The 15,071-nt window shown below is 50.1% G+C and overlaps 1 protein-coding gene across 1 annotated transcript; it reads left to right on the plus strand.

Annotated features, from left to right (window-relative positions):
- Positions 1-6,929: 6,929 nt before the first annotated feature.
- LOC122376151 lies at positions 6,930-15,065 on the plus strand (the record flags this gene model as incomplete). The annotated part of the gene is made up of 7 exons (XM_043355867.1): positions 6,930-7,563; positions 8,585-8,742; positions 10,965-12,145; positions 12,804-12,983; positions 14,022-14,187; positions 14,382-14,543; positions 14,814-15,065. Coding segments are annotated over exons 2-7 (2,075 nt in total), but the record flags the coding sequence as incomplete, so codon positions are not given.
- Positions 15,066-15,071: the final 6 nt, after the last annotated feature.

A 15,071-nucleotide genomic window follows, 5' to 3' on the forward strand; every position in this document is an offset into this window, starting at 1 on the left:
TTCTGCTAAAGAGCAAGTAACTGTAATGCGAATTTGGTCGTCAATAAAACCAGTATAACGCCTTTTGGGGCGACTAACGGAGCGAGCGAGAGGGTGGGCCTTGCACGTGCGAAATTGCGAGGGGGTACCTCCAACTGACTTGTGCACGGCACCCTACTAACTGGTCTCTAGCGATGTGCCAAATTTGGGCACAATCGGCCCAGCCGTTCTCGAGATCTGGAAGCGGCACCCTGCACGTGCGCACGTGCAAAATGGGTCCCAACTGACTTGTGCACGGCACCCTACTAACCGGTCCCTAACCGTGTACCAAATTTGAGCGCAATCGGTCCAGCCGTTCCCGAGATCTGGAAACGACCCCTGCACGTGCGCACGTGCAGCAGCACCCCAACTCTGGCACATGTATATGCAGTGCCTAGTGGGTGCCTACCTACATGCCAATTTTCAGCGCAATCGGCCAAGTAGTTACCGAGATATTACAACAATTACAAAACTGACACCTCTTCGTTTTGCACGTGGCACGTGCATAAGGGGTCACCCACATGCATCGGGAATAGTCCAATACTTGGTAGAAGGAATGAAGCTACCCTACAAAAATTACCGCGTGTAAATCGGTCAAGTGGTTGCTGAGATATAAGCCTCGCAAAAGCGTGACCACGGCCGGCCGCTCATACTCAGAAATTTCCGTTAATCTAAGGAAAGACTACGCTCGCTTCGCTCGCTCCGTAATGAAGCTTTTCATAGTCATCATTTAGACAATTATCATAATAACTGGCGTTGGAATGATGTTGTACTTTGCTTTCTGATTCTGGACGGTAGGAGACCGGCAGACAGTAGCCGCCTGGGCATCACTGCGGTCTCTCAGACTATAGGACATACCTACCATCGTCCGGATGCCTTGGTCGGGTGCGGGGCAGATATGACCGCTGCGTCCCAGGCTAATGGGGTAATGGCTGTCCCCAAATGGCAGACTCTCTAACCAGCTGGGACTGAGCCAGTGTAAGTGGTCCTAGTCCCCCAGAGTGCAGACAGATTACCACAGGTCTTTCACAAAGAAGGTCTAACATTATTTGTCTGGTGCGTGGGAGTTCGCCTCTACCTGAAGATACCCTGAAGTATGTACATATAGCCTAAAGATAGAAGTTTATCAACTTTGACTGTTATTTTTATCGTAGGTTGATGTATCATTTTTTAATGGTATTTAGTAGAAAAATGCATGGCATTATTAGATGCAAACAACTATAAATCAATAAATAATATGCATATTATAATATACATATTACATACACTATCATGCCACCGACTCTAGCATTGGGATTGTGCAGTGCTGTTTGATGAAGAATGCTTCCTACCTAGGTACACTTAACAAACCGATGCGCTGTCAATGTGTCAAGTTTCATCTTTTGCACTGCCTCAACACTGAAGCCAGTTCTAGATAAAATGTGATAGGAAGTGGCTCTGCAAACAACCGGGCATCACTGCAATGTGCTTTTTGTAAGGTTCCAGTAGCAGCAGCAGCTCGTCGCCACCTTGTTCTAAAGCCAGTTCCACCTCAAGAATGCCCTGCAAAGGAGGCCGGCTGAGGTGTGGACTCGGGCCATTGGCCTCGGGCCATTGGCCCGAGTGGTCAAACATTGACTCTGCCTCCCGTCTATTTGTCACTGTAAAAGGCTCTCCCACACCTTGACTGTCTTCATCGACTGGTGATTTCAACCCGGCGGCACTGGCAGCGACGCCAAATTTTGAAGAACCTGCGCCAGTCGTCACTGATGCTAAATATCTACTTCTCGGAAACCTACAGAGAGACTTGTGAAAACTGAAAGTCATATAGAGGACTGTTCGCCATCTTATGTTCCGAGTTACCCGTCAAAAGCTCGGCTGCTGCATCATCCGTCTCAAAGCCGTTAGTGTGACATCCTCACTATGCTTCCTCGGCCGCCGCTCAGTATCAGGAGTCTGTTGCCAGCCATGAGCAAAAACGGCGGCTAAAAATGTCATCTATCAACCACTAATGGATAGCTTTACGCTCCAGTTAATCGCTATTTAATGGTGACCCTATGGCGGCCGTTTCACTTAACTCGGCGACGTGCTTCAGTGAGAGCGGCGAACGTCGCCAACAGCCAGACTGAAGTCTCTGAGGCGTAGTCTCTGGCGTCTCTCGGCCAGTCTCGGGAACTCTCTGAGTGGTAGATTTTAAAGATAAAATGTATCACAGTCTGAGCCTGTCAGTCTGCCAGGAATACTCTGGCTTTGGGCCGTAGACGCAGTCGTGTGCGTATAAGAAGGCATCGTCAAGTCTAAGTCCTAATCTTCGGCAGGTCTCCCCTGCAGGAAGTGTGACGTAAGAGTCTGGACAGTCTAGGCCACAATCCCTGAAGTCTCTTGGTGTCTGACTTTGATGGTCCCTTAACAGCTGTCTCGAACAGTATCTAACGAGTAGTCTCTGATAGACAATAGTCTTCAGAACTTACTAGTAGTCTCTCCTAGACTTCAGACTGTATCTCTCCTAGACTCAAGAGTGTATAGTTTTGAATAACTACCGCGTCGAGGTAATTGATTCAACGAGCACACAATGATGGCGACGGCTTGAAAGCTCTAGCGTTTGCCATTTTCTTTGATGTCGGTTGACAGCGCAGCGTGGACCCACTCAGTATCATTGTGCGTAGCTTGCCGTGTTTGCTCAAGCGGTCTAAACAAACTCTCTCAGCCCGGAAATTCGCCGCACAGTGTATCTACCTGAGCGCTCCATCCACTCGTGGAGAGCTGCCCGCTTCCCGTCCACAGGCGCCTCTCTGGGGACGGGGCGCGGCCCGTATGGGTGGCGTCAGTTCACAGTTTTGCCACGCCTCTGCCATATAATGAAAGAAGGAAATGGCAGCGCGGATATTGAGCCAGTGTTGAGAATACTGAGCACCCCATTACGGGAAGGGTGCGCCGCGTGCAGATGGCCTCTCTCCATACTTCTGATACAGTCTCGCACCGACGTCCGGAATACAGCCGAGCGGAGGGGATGAGAACAACAAGGCACACGCTTTGTACACGCCGAATGGTGCCCTGCACAACATCAAACGAGGAGCTGCAGAAAAAGAAAAATAATGGTTGTGTGAGGTGATGTTATTGTTGGTTTTGATGGGATGGTTGAAATGAGTATAATGTTAGCACCTCCCAGACGCTATGTTATTGTTTGGTATGTTATACAGTGAAAAGTGCTATCAAGTTCTATGTAATGCATTTTGTATCCATTTATGTGCGTTTCAGCATATTACATTGCTTTGAAAATCAAGATACCGTTTAGAAAATTGGCTGTAATGGACGAATGCAAGGCTGTGGGTCCGGGTACTACGCTAAACGTTTTTTTTTTTTACTGCGGTAACATTACGAACCCAGTGCCCACCCCTCGACCTTGTCGATGCCTTCTACCGGTGCCTGAGGATGATATTGAAAAAATATTACAAATAAGTAGGTATAGGCAGCGCATGCCTGCGCAAAAACCTTTGAAATCAAAATGTTTTGAATAGGTATTTAGGGTGTTATAAGGAAATGACATAAAAGTTGTGATTGCTTCACAAAATATACATATTTGCTATGATTCGACATGCAGTGCACATTCCATACAGATGTTTCCCGCACATTTGCTTTTTTGGGGAGGGGGTGAAAGCATATAACATTTCATCTTTTACCAACATTTCATATTTTACCAATGACATTCGCATCCAATGTAGAATCAAATCTAAGTGTATGAAACTGAATACGAATACAGTCGATCGTTCATACATAGCGACAACAGACAAAGTATCCCGTCAGCGGCTCTAAATAACACCTCGGGAATATTATGTTGCGAAGGAACAGGTCACCACCGATTAGGTACATGGCCATATGTCTGAGCTCTCAGAAGGCCTGTCATGCCCAGATAAAGACAACTTGTACCTGGCATCTGACGCTAAATTCTACTCGCTTGAAATGTCGACAGACGGGAAAGGTCAGGACTGCAGCTGGCAAACAGACAAGCAGATATGGAACAGAATATTAATAGCTTCTTCTGGGTGTCGCTATGCTGGATATTCTTCTAGTGACATACCCAAGACATACCTATTCTGAAAATGAAATGTCACTGAATGGATTTATGACGGGCTTCCAATACAAAATACTCGGGTTTTTATCTGCTATCCAAAAAATAAAATCGCTACGTAAATACTTGTTCATTCCTCCTATACCAATATCGGTGTAGGTAGACCACGCAATATGCATTTCACGCTGAGCGCAAAGTTTTCTTCAATTAGTTACCCAGAATTGCATAGCTAATAATATCCGTTTTCTGTAACAAGCTCAGCAGACAGAACTTCCTACGATTCTGCTTTCGATCAGAATCGAAATCTCAAATCTGGAAATCAAAATCGAATTTTCGATCAGAAAATTCCTACAATCTTCTGCCTTACGATCTTCTGCCTTACGATCTTCTGCATTACGATCTTCTGCTTTACGATCTTTTGTCCGGTTACCCCGTGAACAACTGGAAATGGAGAACGATGGCGGCCAGCCAACGAAGGTCTAGTTTCATAGCCTGACTATAGATGACAGGAGCGTAAGAGAAGGAAAATCCTCAAACCGTCATGGGTAAACGTGCAAGCATGCGCTAGACTAGGGCTCGATTTGCGATAAGGGGAGGTGGAGGAGCAGACTGCGGTGGTCTGACCTTGTGTGACCCTGAGGAAAAATCTGAAATGCGCAAGTTGTTGCCGAGGTCACTCCATCCTCCAAGTTTCATTTCCCTGCGTAAGATTCCCAAGCACTGGGGTGTTGCGAAGTTTTGACATCTGTTATTCTGTATACCGTGCAGAGATTTACTTATGACGTCATAGCTTAGTGACTTGATCTGACCTAAACTTGTGGTTGATGTCACAACTACAAGATCCAACTTAACCCTCGCCCTGGCAGGGGGGGGGTCGATGCGACCCCCCCCTAAGGTTTTTCGAAGATAGCGTAAAAACGGCGGCGCGCAGCGCCGCCAAATTTGGCACAGCCTATGGGGCAACCTTTTTACATATTACCTGAAAATTTCAGGTCCGGGTCACCTTGGGTCAGGTCACCAGGTCAGAAAAACCGGTACAAGGTCATGGTCAAATTTCAATTTTCTTTTTGCACCTGTCCAACTCACAGTTTTCGACTGATTTCCTTCAAACTTTCAGGATGTGCTAAGTTCACCGAGTTGTATAACATATATTCCGGTTTTTTTTAGGTCACTGACCTGAGGTCAGTTAGAGGTCATTACGTCGTAATGTTAAGCCTATGGGAAAATACTAAATTCGGAAAATACTGGAGATATCCGCTTCGTTCTATCACTTTTGTGCTTTGAAACCACAGTACTTAACAGCAGGTCACTTGGTGCTTCTTTGTTTGGTGTACTTATCCATGGGTCAGGTCAAATGAGGTCAAGTGAGGTCAAATGACGTTTTTGCCAATAACTTGGCACATAATGACGCTAGAGCTTAAAAAATGGTATCATTGTGTTCCTGGTGATCAGCCGAATCGAATGATATGCGATATGATGCAATTTGGCTAACTTGAACTTAATTTATTAATTTAAGTTTACTTAAAATTTAAGAAAAACTTTAAGTACACTTAAGCAAGCTAAAAAGTATATCATTCGACGCGCCTTGACGTGCTGAGTTTACTGGTGCTTTTGTTTTTGCTCTATCATAATTAGATCAAAAGTTATAAGCGAAAAACTTTTGACCTGTTTTTAGCGAAATTTTTACATTTATACCCCCCAAAACCCCCCTAAATATTGACCTAGAGCAACCAAATTTGCACAGGGGCGAGAACACCAGGGGACCCACCTACCTACCAAATTTGGTAGTTCTAGGTGCCATAGGAGCCAATCGCGAGGGGGGGGGGTCGCATCGACCCCCCCCCCCTGCCAGGCCGTGTTATGAAAAATGCCCTGCCAGGGCGAGGGTTAAATAAAAGTGAGGTTTGTCACGTTGATGACGCTGTGTATACAAAAAAAAATATATATATAGGTATTATAAAGCAGTGTATCGGGGGAAATGTCAAGCAGAACATCAAAAAGACAAAATATCCAGAGCAATATATAGAAAATAAATAAGCATCGAAAGCAAAACATCGAAGAGGCAACGCATTGAATGCAAAATATTCAAAAGGCAAAATATCGAACGCAAGACATCGGAAACGAAAATTGGAATCGACTACATCAGTTTTTTTTTTAGCAAAATGCCATTGACTGCATGGGGGAGCATTTAATGTCCCGCATTTAGATACATTAAGCAAAGTCATAGATAAGGCAAACAATATATGGTACCGATAAATCTGTCTTTCGCTATTTTGTCACGAAGCCGTCTAAGCGCACCGCATCATTCTACAGATCTAAGCCCCTCCACACCTGACCTGACGTACAACCTTACCCTGCCCACCTGACATGACTTTACCCGGCCGCGGTAGTCCCATCCTCTCCCAATTGACCTGACCTGATCTGACCCGGTCACCCCTCCCCAGCTAACCTGACTAGTGACCTGACCCAGCCGCCGAGGCTCCGCCCTCCCCATTTGAGCTGACCCCACGGCGGTGGCTCCGCCCTCCCCACCTCACCTGACCTGATCCGTCCTCTTCCATCTGAACCGACCTTACCTGCCCCCTCCTTCCCACGCTGACCTGACCTGACCCGACCACCGAGGCTCCACCTCCTCCCCACATGACCTGACCTGACCCGGCCGCGACAGCTCCTCCCCCACCTGACCTGACCTGACCCGGCCGCGAAGGCTCCTCCCCCACCTGACCTGACCTGACCCCGTTGTGGCGACTCCGCCCCTCCCCACCGCCGCCGCGCCGTCGAGCCGCCGTCATCGATCGTCAGAGAGCAGTGCTGCCGCCCCGCGGCCCGTATTGATTTCGGTACTCCAGCCGACAGCGGCGCACGCTCCTCGCTCCAGCACAAGACCGGCTCCCAGTTCGTCTATCCTCGGTCGGATCGGTGTTATTCGAAGGTGTAGCTGAAGTTTTGCCGACTAGTTCAAGTGTCCCCATCGTGTCGGTGTTGCAGAAGAGGAGTGTGGTGCAAAGTGGGGAGACAGGAAGAGGCGACAGACCTGCGCGCGGCTCAGCTGAACGGTCTGGAGCGTCATAGGCGTCAGGTCGGTCGGCCGAACAGCTGGCCACCGGAGATCGTTAGGTGTACCAGCTCAAGAACGACGCAGTAGTTCTAGTCTCGCGAAGTGATAAACGAGCACGCGAAACCGCATTAGCGCGCCCCATGACCAGTGAATGAGGTAAAGTGAAGTTCCTGCGCATTGGCGACAGTTTTGGAAAACCCTCACGTAGTGCGCACCTTTTGATCCGGCTGTGACCCGGCTGTGACCCGTCGACGCTGCAGCTGCGGCACGCTGGTGACCTTTGACCTGCCGGTGACCTCGTCGGACCATTGGATGCTCAGCCGTCGTGGCTCGACAGGGACAAGGCGAGGGGGCGATTCAGGGGAGCCGCGGAGCCAGGAGACCTTCCACCTTCACCACGGACAGCCCCGTGCGCCCCGAGTCAGTGGGAGATGGTCGGGTGAGTTACCCCGAGTCAGTGGGAGATGGTCGGGTGAGTTACCCCGAGTCAGTGGGAGATGGTCGGGTAAGTGCGGCCCGAGCTAGTGGGAGATTTTTTTTTTTTTAATTGAGGCATGGTCGGGTAAGTGCGGCTTGAGTCAGTGGTGTGAAATGGTCGGGGGTAAGTTATCCCTATTCAGTAGTGAGAGATAGTCGGGTAAGTGCGCCCTTACTCAGTGGGATATTGTAGGACTATAATATCCCACTGAGTGGGATATTGTAGGACTACAACACCGCACTCATTTATGAAATTGTAGGACTACTTATCCTTCATCAGATGATCTAGTGTGCCGTGTGCGGTCAATACTCTAATTCGATGGCTTAGCTATTAAACTAAACGACTGCTATTGTGTATTCCTCGTCTGCACCCTCGGCCTATCAATGCACGTCTCTCGGCCTTTATGTGCATTCTAGAGATCCCTCATCACAGCGCACCGTTTTGGTCTGCCAACGACAACACCGCACTCGGGCCGCGGACAGCGTTCGGGGCCTATCAGGGCCGTGTCACCTGCGAGACAGCGACCACCTGGTCGGCAGGGCAGTGTCGTCTCGACAGACACCAGACTGTGATACATGAATGACATGTGACATATGTGACACACGGCTGACTGCAGACATGCATGACGGCGACTGACAGGAGACCTGTATTGACACGGGTGACAATAAACCCATGTTATAGGTAGTTCGCCATTTGCCACTTGTAATCCGTTGCCCCTTCTTCCCCCATCCTTGCCTGTCGTTATCACTGTTCGTATCATCTGCCATCATCTGAGTCGGAACGTTGTCCTGTGACCTTTAGGACCTGACTGAGTCAGTTATAGCTCCGTTGCTGTGCGGCGTTACAATCGGGACTGTATCCCTTATAACACCGTCATTCAATTTCGTTGCCGATTGGGCTTTGTCCGTCGTAACAGCGTTGTTGTGTGCTATTGTACACGTTACTGTTTGTGTCGTAACTCTGTCGTTCCGTGTCGTTCCAGGCGGGGTTGTGCGCGGCCTGCGTGATGGATTACCGGACGGCCGGTGAGCTGACGGGCGTACAGGCCGACAAGGGCCAGTCGTACGTCACCGTCATCCCTGTCGAGTACGCCCGCAGGATGCCGGCAGGCCACGGATTCCTCGACGACAGATACTCCAGGTCAGATACTCCAGATACTTTGAGTCAGCAACGCTAGATACGCCAGGTCAGATACCTTCCTTAAGTCCAGTTACTCTAGCCTCGGGCCCCAGATGTGCCGTGGACGTCCCAACTGGTCGACACCTCTCCCGTGGTTCCGAATTGCCCAATTATACCTGGGCGCGTCTGGTGAGGCACGCGCTACTGACCGTGACAGCGCGCCGGGCGGTGTGCGCTGGGGAGGGAGGGGAGGGGAGGGGCGGGGAGGACCGGATGCGGGCCGGAAGTTCCCTGGGCGTGTCACACAGGTGCCACCAGCTACACAGGGGCTACGGCCGGTGACCACACAGTTAAACGGAGCGGCCGGATCCGGGCGAACGGGTGTGGACTGTGGAGGTTTGGCTCTATGTGCTGTGTGCTGTGTGCTTTGTGCTGTGTCGGGTAGTCAGAGAGCAAGCCGCGGTGTTCCACCATGGGCAAACGAACCCCCATCTGGGAGCTGTAAGTACCGGACGTGGGTGACCACGGTAGGGGAAGGGGTAAATAGGGGTAACAGTGTTATCAGTAGACAGGTGGTCGCTGGGACGTGGTGGGCCGAAGTCCGAGGTCATCGTTGTTGTTTATGATTGTGATGATTATTGGGGCTTGGCCGTTTAGCTAATATGGTGGAGTGCTAGCAAAATGTCGACGCTCCTAACCGTCAACTAACTTATCACATTTTTTTGGCTTGTGACATTTAATTAATATTTCAACACCATGGTGTCGGTCTTTTTTATAAGCAGTATCACTATTATAACTTTTATTTACGTCACAAATAACACGTCGTGACGACGACGATGAAGACGGTGCTTATGCCGTGGTCTTATTGCGTAAATGTCGAGCACCACGACCTGTGCGCATATTTTAATGTAGTTTTGGCATTGGGTCGGTATTAACTACCAGCCATGTTAGTTAAAGCCAAATCGGTGTTTAAAGATACTCTTAACCCTATTCCTGGCGGGCTCCGCCGGGACAAGAAACTGGCGGGGGGGGGGCCGATTCGGCCCCCCCCCCCCTGAGATCTCGAGAACGAAGCAAGATAGCGACAAGCGGTAAACGGCATCGGATACGCATGGACAAGGTCTACAATTTTTACTAAGGTCATTTTCAGGTCAGGTCAAAGATGACGTCACAGGGGTCGAAAAAGTCAAAATGGCGGCGCTAGATATGGAGAGTTTTTCTCGAATAACTTTCGAATTAGTCAAGATAGGAACAAACTAAGGGCATCATCGTGATCCTCTCGTCAATCCGCATCGAATGATATATATGTTGACCTCGGAAGGTCAAGGTCAAAGGTTGACCTCAGGTCACGTGACCTCGAGGTCATCATGTATATCATTCGATGCGTCTTGACGAGTTGAACACAATGAGACCATCCACGCGTCTGTATCTTGTTCCTGTACGGAGTTATTGGCCAAAAACCTTTGGTGACCTTTGATGACGTCACATGACCTCACAGCTGCCCAACAGCAAAACAGACCTCAAGGTAGTGAAGGTTGATCGTATATGAAGTCATGTATGGTATATGGGGCCATTCCGACCCGTTTTAGTGGTAAAAACAGGGAGTTGATTTTTCCCCCATTGACTTATAATGGGGAGGTCGCGAAACTGACCTGACCTTAGGTCACCGATATCAAAATTCCGAGATATACAAACTGCACATACTGGTACCCTAACTAAAGCCTGAAGAGAAGAAATTGATCGGTCAAAAACTCTAGCTCTGGCGTGATTGCAAACTTTTCTGAGGTAGGGTCACCAAACCGCCTTTGGTGACCTGACCTGAGGTCAGATCAACTCAAAATTTTCAGACATGTTGCGTAGAAGCCTTTTAGGAAAATTCAGAAAATTTGAGCTTCCTAGCTCAACGCGTTTGGGAGAAATAACCAAAAAACCTCAGGGGGGGGGGGGGGCTCCTGAGGCCCCCCGCCAGGAATAGGGTTAAACTATCATGAATTAGTATCAACAAGTCTCGCTCTTCCCGTTGACCTTCCTCTTAGCTCACTTATCGTTAGCGAGGCTAAAAAGAATGCAATATTTGGGTAAAATGCAGCAATATAGCAAGTGCTTTTAAATAGCACATTCCGTCTTACATACGTGTTTGATGTTCGTGCAGTGCAATGCCACAGCAACTCATGGGCCTTAGCCTGAGTAAAGTCACCTTTGGTGCTCATGTTCGTACTCACTAACGTGTGTTCCATTTGCAGGGAGTACATGCGAGATCGGCTGCCCCCAGAGTACCTGGTACGCGAGTACAAGAAGGTCTCCCGCTATGAGGAGATGCGGTACTACGGCGGCGGCGGCGGCGGGGGCGGCGGCGGTCCGCCCCTCTCCTCCTCGCGCCCCCAGCCGCCGCTCTCCAGTTACGACCTGGGCGGCCTGGGCGGGGGCGGCGGCGGGGGCGGCAGCCGGCGGCGGTTCGAGCAGCTCGACCCTCGAGTCCAGTGTTACCCGCTGTCCAACACATTGGGTCGCAGGAAGCCGGAGCACAAGATCCGCGACCCTCTGGACGTGCACGATGTCCAGCTCAGCCACTACAAGTCGTCTCATCCGCACCACGCGGCGACGCTGCACCACGGGGCCAGTATGCACTCTTCGCGCACCCCTCAGCACAGTCTACAGTCGCACATGGTACCGCCTCACAGTCAGCAGCAGCTGCTGGGGCCGCCGCACAGCAGCCAGGGCCAGCACATGAGCCAGGCGCACTCGGCCCAGCAGCTGCACTCGGCGCAGCAGATGGATCCGCGCTCCAACCAGCACCCTGGTCAGCAGCAGGCTGGTCAGCAGCACCCGAACCAGCACTCGAGTCAGCAGCACCAGATGCAGCAGCTGTCCGGCCAGTCCCACCCCGGCCAGCACCCCGGTCAGCATCCTAGTCAGCATCCTAATCAGCATCCTAGTCAACATCCTAGTCAGCACCCTGGGCAACACCCTGGACAGCACCCTGGCCAGCACCCTGGCCAGCACCCTGGCCAGCACCCGTCTCAGCAGCACGTGCCTCCCGGAGCCCGCTACGATCCTCTGAAACACCAGCGACTCTACGACAAAGGTCTCTACGCCGACATGATGAAGGAAAAGCACGACAAGACCATCTACAACGAGCGGATGCGGGAGACCCACTCGGAGCCCAGCGTGCTGGGTCTGCACGCGCACGGCCGGCGCACGCCACCGTCGTTCGCTCCTCCGTCTGTGAGCATGCCGCCGCCGCTGCCGGTCAGTGTGCCGCCGCCGCTGCCGCCCACTCAGATCCTTCCTCCGCCAGCCGGCTATCAGAACCAGCCGACCAAGAGACCGCCGAGTCCCGCACCGCCGGCCCTGACCGCCCAGCAGGCCGGGCCCATACCGGGGAAGAGCCACGCGCCCACACCCAGCAGGAGGAAGAAAAAAGGTGAGAAGGGGAAAAGGGAAAAACTTGATAAGAGAATGTGATAGACGGAAGATAAATGAGCCCCGTGTGGCTGTCCGCAGAATTTGATTTTTGTTTTGGGAGTGCTTTGCTACGTTTTGCAAATGTAGACATTGCTTTTTGGCGATAAAAATGCATTATAGAAATAAGTTTTGATCATGACCGATCATCATAACGTCTTCAACGGTTTCAAAATATCCAGTCTCCTTGACATTATCCATATAATATGGTGTTTTGCTTATTGAATATTGTTCCAGTAATCACGTAGGTAACATTGCTGAGCTTATCTTTTACCTACAGAATGGTTGTTCGTCTCAAATTGAATATCGCAGCCTCAGGTAAAACTAATTGAAGCGTATTAGATTAGACATAAGAAACACAAAGGTGCTTAGAGCGCAATTACCATGATGTAGACGAACATAAATGGGCGTGTTTAGCTGAGCTTGCGCAAAAACGCAAGCACGTATCGTTATATAAATTTGCTACACCGGCCTTTGCACAAACCCGGGAATCAACCTCTATCGATCCCCGTTACATAAAGGAGGCTGCTTCTTGATCTCCATCTACGACTAGCACTTGTCCCTATAGACATACCAGACTCACCTCTCTCTAACCTCCCTCCCCCCGTTTTTTTTTTCAGTGGCGCCGCTGGAGGTGTGCGTGTACCTGATGTCGCAGCAGGCGGTCCGGCTGCAGGCTGATGACGGAGCGGAGCTGACGGCCACTCAGCTCCAGCAGTGTGTTATGGAGGAGGAGGACCTGGGCCTGCCGCCGCTGGCCGCCCAGGTGTTCGGCATCTGGATGACATCGTCACATCTCGGTGAGAGAGGGAGAGGGAGAGAGAGGGAGAGGGAGAGAGATTCATGTTTCTTCTAAGAGAGCGAGAGAGAGAGAGAGAGAGAGGGGGGGGGGGGAAAGGGAGGAGACAGAATGGGGGGACTGAGAGGAAAGAAAAGAGGGAAGGGAAAGTAGAGAGCCTACAGATGGAGAGATTGAGAGAGAAAGGAATGAGAAGAAGAAGAAGAAGAAGAAGAAGAAGAAGAAGAAGAAGAAGAAGAAGAAGAAGAAGAAGAAGAAGAAGAGGAAGAAGAATAAGGAGAAGAAGAAGAAGAAGAAGAAGAGAGGAAGAGAGAGAGAGAGAGAGAGAGAGAGAGAGAGAGAGGGAGAGAAGGAAAGAGTGGGAAGACCGAAGAGCTAATTGGTGTCAGGGGCCTATAGGCCGCTATAGCGGCTGAGTGAAAATGATATTGTACCCAAGTGAGCTTCCGAAGGCTGTGACATTTGATGATGATTTTATTTATTCAGCACGGTGCGATGGTTGACATTTTGTAATTGAGCACTCACCTACGTGACTGTCGGTCGCATGGTCAATCGGTCCACCAGGCGCTATCAATTTAAACTGTCACTGCAATATTCGTGACGTTCAAACATTTTGAAACGAATCAGTGAACCGCGACCGATGCCACCGAAGTTACGAAACTCAAATGTAAAACTAGCATTTAGTCCAGGTTATGTATTTCATTATCTAATTACGGCATTATAGATTATGATATGGAATGGAACGCACTTCAAGCAAGTTCCTTTCGATATTGCTTGTATTTATTGAGCACGTTGCGTATGTATTTCTTCGTATCACGGATGATTTCCCTAATGTGATCATGAAAAAAGGAAACCATGGTCCAATCTTACCAAATGCCGTGAATGCGCATTCACGCGCGTTTCCGATTAAATTATTATTCATGACTTGTTTGGAAGCGTCAAAATCGTTTCTAGTTTACTTTCTACTATTGCAATTTCTCTCACGTTTAGAATTCCAAGTTGTACACGGCCCATCACACCGTTCCTCTCTCTCCGGCAGAGATCCAGCTGAAGCCGCACCACAAGCCGTTCCACATACGCCGCGAGTGGCGCACCCTGCTCAGCAAATACTCCTCGGCCGACGAGGAGCAGATCCTCAAGGACGAGCCCATCGTCTCCTTTCAGCGCAACGTCTTCTTTTCAAAGAAGGATGAAATGAAAATACGGTAAGGATCCAAGGGGTTTTAGTGCCAGGTGCCAGAATCACTCATGAATGCGTGCAAAAAAATGTTTGGTAAGGAACCTAGGCGTAATTGCATTGTAAAGGTTTGGTCTCGCACGATGCATGGTGCACTGGCCTGCGCGCCTCAGTCGGTCTGTTTTGTGAGTGATGCATTACATACCACCCCCATGACTTCAGAGACCCGAGAGTCCTGGAGCTGCTGTACGAAGAGGCCAAGTTCAACATCCTCGAGGGTCGCTATCCGTGCGAGGCCAGCGACTATGACATGCTGGCCGGCCTGCAGGCGCGACTCGAGCTCGGGGCCTTCGACGCCGAGATACACACGCCAGACTTCTTCAGGTGAGCTTCCCAGATATTAGCGACACCTTGTAGCGCACTCTCCAGTGGGCAGTGACTTTCCTGCAACGAATTTAATGAAAATAATGAATGTGATAGTGAATTATTCGGAAAGACCTACCTCCATTACTGACTTGTGTGCGTGCTTATAACATGTTTCTGTCTGAAATTGTGTCACAACGACAATCGGCATTCCTCCTTATGTCAATTCAATGATTCTAGATTCAATAAGACAAGAGCCTACCATCATCAACACACTTCCGCCCCCCGCAGGTCACACATCTCCGAGTACCTCCCAGACCACGTCATCAGCCACAGCTGGTCCCTCATCAGCAAGATCGGAGGCAAAGCCAGCGCCGAGGCGCGCATCATCGAACAGTTCCGCAGCATACCGAGCGGTGCCACGCGCCGCAAGCTGGTGCGCAAGTACCTCGAGTTCTGCTGGTCGCTGCCGTACTACGGTAGCGCGTTCTTCCACAGTCAGGTGGAGCAGCCGACTCGGTCTGTGCTCTCCGTGTTTTACCGGCCCGA

The sequence above is a fragment of the Amphibalanus amphitrite genome, unplaced genomic scaffold (assembly GCF_019059575.1).
Source record: "Amphibalanus amphitrite isolate SeventyFive unplaced genomic scaffold, NRLGWU_Aamphi_draft 002032F_arrow, whole genome shotgun sequence".
Taxonomy (NCBI): Eukaryota; Metazoa; Arthropoda; class Thecostraca; order Balanomorpha; family Balanidae; genus Amphibalanus; species Amphibalanus amphitrite.